Source organism: Pteropus vampyrus, unplaced genomic scaffold (assembly GCF_000151845.1).
Source record: "Pteropus vampyrus isolate Shadow unplaced genomic scaffold, Pvam_2.0 Scaffold503, whole genome shotgun sequence".
In the NCBI taxonomy this organism is placed as follows: Eukaryota; Metazoa; Chordata; class Mammalia; order Chiroptera; family Pteropodidae; genus Pteropus; species Pteropus vampyrus.
Window position 1 is genome coordinate 907,027 of NW_011889284.1, and position 5,344 is coordinate 912,370.

Sequence of the window (5,344 nt, forward strand, 5' to 3'; positions counted from 1 at the left end):
GACATTGCTTCTCCTATTCATCTGATAGACACCAAATAATCTTGTTGGGGCAATGCGATTTTTACTGGGCTGATTGGACAGTATCTCATGCAGTATAGCAATTTGGCAGATGTGGAAATGGGAAGAAAATATGGGCAGGTAAATGTAACAAGTCAAGTAATCAGAAAATGTGAAATTTCCTATTAAATTTATTTTTGGGCTCTTGAGATATTTCAGAATTTCCAGGCCTGAAGTAATTTACAGCTAGAGAACTGGGAGCTTTCTACATATTGTTTATCTTTAAGGAAAAGTAAGAGTGGGCACTCATAAACTTTTTACTCAGTGAGGTTACTGACGTTTGGTCCAACATACCCACAAGATTAAAAAATTTACTCAGAAAAATCATGGCAATAATTGTCTTCAGAATTTCTGGATAAATCAATCTTCAAAATGCTATAATCTTAAGGTTAAAAACAGTATCTGATTTAAATAAAGACAATTCCGACCAAATTGGACAGTTTGCATCAGTAAGAAAGTTTATTGAAATTCATTAGTAAATGAGAATAGAAAGTTTTTTTTTCCCCCCCATTAAAGAACACTTTCTGGTAAAGTGAAAAGAAATACAGAAACCACAAAACAGCTTGTAGACACCTTATTTTCAAGGAGTGAAACTATTTCCATAGACCATTAAGACTTAGGTATTATCTTGAAGATTTTGTTTTTCATGTATCTGTATTAAATGGCCTGTAGAAGAGAGACTTTACTCTTGATGCGGCTTAATAGTAGTGTTTCTTGGTTTCTGATTCAACCATAGATGAAAGGACTCTACCATCTGGTGCCACTTCTTCAATAATTGTCTTGATTACTCTGGCTTTGTTAGTATCTGTAAGTGAATCACACACAAAAATTACAATTCAGACTAGGCAATTTACGGGGGTCCCCACTAATTAACAAGCAACATTTCTGGAAGAAAAATACACTAAATTAAAAAAGATTAACTTTTTCACGTTACTTAAAAATAAAATCCGAGCAAAGTTTAAGCTATAGCATTTTAAACCATGCCATTTCCTTTCAAGATTGGTATCAAGAGTATTGTTTTTTAAAAAATTAAACGGGAACCCTATGATTTTAATTTTTAAAACAGCTTCTAGAGCTTAAAAAAGCAAGAGAACCATCACAGAAAGTTAAAACTAATTTTTATTACCCCAGCTAGTTTCAGCTGACCTTGGTCCCTTAGATGAGGACTCTCCAGTGGACCCGGAGGAGGACTTGAGGCCTCCGCCCGAGCTGCCGCCTCCGAAGCTGCCGCCACCGCCGGAACTGCCGCCGTAGCTGCCGCTACCACCGCCGCCGCCGCCGGAACTGCCGCCGTAGCCGCCGCCGCCGCCGCCGGAACTGCCGCCGTAGCCGCCGGAACTTCCGCCGCCGCGCCCGCCGCGGTAGGAGCCGCCGCCGGAACTACAGCGAGTAAATGTCACACTCACTTAACTGTGACACTGGGAAACGGTGGGTCGCTCTCCAGATTATTGTTACTTTAGAAAATAATCAAAACGTGTTTTGAGGAAAAAAAATAGCCCTGCCAAGTATGTATTTTAAAACCCATTCTTTAAAAACAATTTTATTTACACACAACTCTAAGAATCATTCTTGGGCCAAATACATGGGAAATGCGACTGGTTGCATATGCATTTTTCTATACTCAGCCTCCTCCCTTCTCCTCCCATTTCTCCCATTCGCTGGCATGTCCTTGGATTTTGGGAAAGCCTTGCAATTTGGAATGTTTAATAAAAACAATTGGGATAATTAAAAAAATTTTTTTTATAACTTACCTTCCCTCTCCTTCTAGCAGGCTGCGGTAGGTTTGAATTTCATTCTCCAGTCGGATCTTAATATCCAGGAGTTGTTGGTACTCAGAATTCTGGCACTCGGTTTCAGCTCGAATCTGTTGCAGTTGTTCCTCCAGGGTGGAGATCTGGGCCTGAATCTGTGAGAGCTGCACACAGTAGCGACCTTCTGTTTCTGCCAAGGAGGCGTCCAGGGATTGTTTCTGAAAAAGGCAGGATACATCGTGGCTTAACAACTCTGTGGTTCAACTGAGTACAGTGAAGCTTATTTAATAACTTAATAGGACATATAGAAGCATAAAGAAAATGAGTAGAATTTGTTTTACATTTAATGGCAACTTTTCAGCTATAGCACTTTTAGATCAATGTCAATAATGCTTTTCTCCCATTAGCAAAGAGCCCAATTTTATTTCTACTTTCTTACCCCAACTCTGCATTTTCTGTTGTGTCTCATATTACATGAGTATGAAACTTTGTTTGATAAAGTTGAAGTCATTTCATGAAAGAGGTATTAACATACCAGTGCTAGTTGGGACTGTAGTTCGATCTCCAGACCTTGAATTGTGCGTCTCAATTCAGTAATCTCAGTTTTATAGCTGGATATTTGTTCAATGTTACTATCGATTTCTGTAGTCAGTTCCTTACTCTAGAGTATTAAAAAAAAAAAAAGAAAAGAAAAGATGAGAAAAATCTGAAATGATAACCAAACCTCCACTGGCTTCACTATGAAGGAAGGTGAGTTACCTTTTCATTGTACCAGGCTTCAGCATCTTTGCGGTTTTGTTCAGCAAGTTCTTCATACTGGTTTCTCATGTTATTCAGAAGTTGAGTCAGATCAATGCCTGGGGCAGCATTCATTTCCACATTCACATCACCAGTGTTCACATTTTGGAAGTCTTTCATTTCCTGTTCGAGGAATAGAAAAGTTTAATGACTGCACAGTGACCATGACGAGCCCTCTTTTGGCCCCAGGAAGTACATATAACTTTTTGTGTCACCTCGTCATGATTCTTCTTCAGGTAGGCCAGCTCTTCAGTCAGGCTTTCGATCTGCATCTCCAGGTCAGCCTTGGTCAGGGTGAGTTCATCCAGCACCCTGCGCAGGCCGTTGATGTCAGCGTCCACACTCTGGCGCAGGGCTACCTCATTCTCATACCTGAAATAATCATGACGTAATTACTGGCTATAACTTATATAAGGGAGGTATCCCTGGGAAGAGAATATTTAAAAAGCAAATATAGACTGAACAAGCCCTGTCCTATCTGATCTTGGAAGCTAAGCAGGGTCGGGCCTGGTTAGTACTTGGATGGGAGACCACCTAGGAATACCAGGTGCTGTAAGCATAAAAAATAAATAAATAAAAAATAAGGGATTGTAAGCTGACAAGGTCCTTGCAATCTGTGAGGTCAACCAAGGGTTGCCTCACCTAAAAAAGAAAAAAAAATTTAAAAATAAATATAGAGTTGACGTCATATCATGGCAACATTTATGATATACTAATCCACATAGGAATATTAGTGGTTTAATGCAAAGAAGCTTAGCAGTTACTTTAAAATGCATTTTCTTCTTTTAATATTGTCCTAAAAGATAATATTGAAATTAAAAATTTCTCTGACAATTCCAATACTGTTTAATTTTGAGTGAATTCAGGAAAATGTAAATGTTATGTGGGCATCCAAAGTCATTGTTAAAAACAACTCATGTATATGTGATGCCATTCACTTAGCTTACTTCAGCCTGAAGTCGTCAGCTGCCAGCCTGGCATTGTCGATCTGAAGCAGTGCATTGGCGTTATCAGTTGTTAGATGAAGGATCTGGAAGAAGAGACAAATAAATCAGATACAGAAATACTTTATTAGTGGCGTAGATGAACTGCATTTTTATGTTCTCACAAAAAATGGAGGGAATATGTGAAATATCGTGGGCTTACCCTTAAACTTAAATTTGAATTATTTGTTCTGTCGATGATTCTATACTCTTCTATTTCTATATCAGCACTTTCTGAAAAGTAACTGGAATTATATAGCTTTGTTCCTACATATGTGTCCACTTCTTTTATACTGTGTGATTTCCATGTAGTTCAGCCAACTTTTGACTGACTTGTAGCTGTATTTGGTTTAATTTGTTATTATTATATATTCTAAATTAATATACTCGAGGCTGACACACAGTAGGTACAAATCACAAATCCCTAGAGACAAGCAATATTCCATTTCCATATTGGAGAGTTCACATTTCTTGCAATGTTGGTAATGAGTATTTTTTTTTTGTTATCAATCTGAATAATATTTTGTTCTGACTCATTTAATAGTTCTTTAGGTTTTTATATTCGTAAATGACCTAATGCATTTTAAGTACAGACTTTTTATACATTCATTAATGCCAAAAAATAATAAGACACACAGAACACATGTTGGATGAAGATTACAGTGACTATACCCTCACAAATATTTACTTTCGATAAAACTGGATTGTTTTTGGAAGCAAGAAAGTAACATAGGCAAACACAGTGAACAGCTTTCTCATGAGTATTTTAAGATTGATCCATCTGAATCACATGGGTGAAACACGGGCTTAAAGTTGGATTTTTAAAATGACCCCTTACCTGATTTTTAAGATCTTCGATGGTTTGGTAGTACTTGCTGTAGTCACGAGGCTCTCGCTGGCTTGTGCTGCCATACTTTTCATACCACTGCTTGATTTTGCCTTCTAGCTCATAGTTTGATTCTTCCAGAGCTCGAACTTTGTCCAAGTAGGAAGCCAGGCGGTCATTCAGATTCTGCATGGTTACTTTTTCATTTCCAGAGAGAAGGCCACCATCTCCTCCATATCCACCACCAAAGCCTCCAAAGCCGCCTCCACCGAAGCCGCCCCCACCGAAGCTGCCCCCACCGAAGCTGCCTCCTCCAAAGCCGCCTCCTCCATAGCCCCCACCAAAGCTGCTGCTTCCATAGCTTCCACCAAAGCTACCTCCACCAAAACCTCCTCCTAATCCTCCTCCTAACCCTCCTCCATAGCCACCTAATGAGCCCCCAAAGCAGCCTCCACCAGAGCTCCCACGGCTAAAAGAGCCACCACTGAAACCACCCCCTGAGCTAAATCCTCCACCGATGGAGCCTTTGCTGCTGGAAATTCGGAGGGATGATCCTCTTCCACCTCCTCCTCCTCCTCCTCCTCCACTGCGGGAGGAAGAGTAATGCTTGCTTGAGCTGTATTGAACAGACATGGTGATGCTGTTTAGGCCAGGGAGTGCCTGCTGCTACCAAGGACAGAGACAAGCCTTTATATACTGAGAAGGTGTGTCCCACATGTGGTAGAGTTTGCTTACTTGCATGGTTTTCTTTTTGCCAACTTAGCATCTTTGGCTCTTGATTGCATAAATTATCTTTGGTAATAACCAATCCCAATATGTACAGTTTTGAATTTGCCTTGAGAACAAACAGGAGGTTTGCTGTGTTGAAATTGAAAATGGGTATCATTCAAATGAGCATGTTTCATTATGCTTTTTCACCTTTTGAAGAA

General features: G+C 39.7%; 1 protein-coding gene across 2 annotated transcripts; it reads right to left on the bottom strand.

The window, feature by feature from the left end:
* Positions 1-492: 492 nt before the first annotated feature.
* KRT10 (keratin 10) lies at positions 493-5,060 on the bottom strand. Of its 2 annotated transcripts, none has more exons than XM_011383079.2 (8): positions 4,428-5,060; positions 3,554-3,636; positions 2,822-2,978; positions 2,568-2,729; positions 2,344-2,469; positions 1,809-2,026; positions 1,204-1,437; positions 493-862 (listed from the first exon to the last, which is right to left on the bottom strand). In XM_011383079.2, the coding sequence occupies exons 1-8, from the start codon at positions 5,046-5,048 to the stop codon at positions 856-858; spliced, it is 1,608 nt and encodes a 535-aa protein (XP_011381381.1). In that variant the 5' UTR covers positions 5,049-5,060; the 3' UTR covers positions 493-855. The 2 variants fall into 2 exon arrangements, with proteins under 2 accessions (XP_011381381.1, XP_011381380.1); XM_011383078.2 differs by having other exon boundaries at positions 1,184-1,437.
* Between the last annotated feature and the right edge of the window lie 284 nt (positions 5,061-5,344).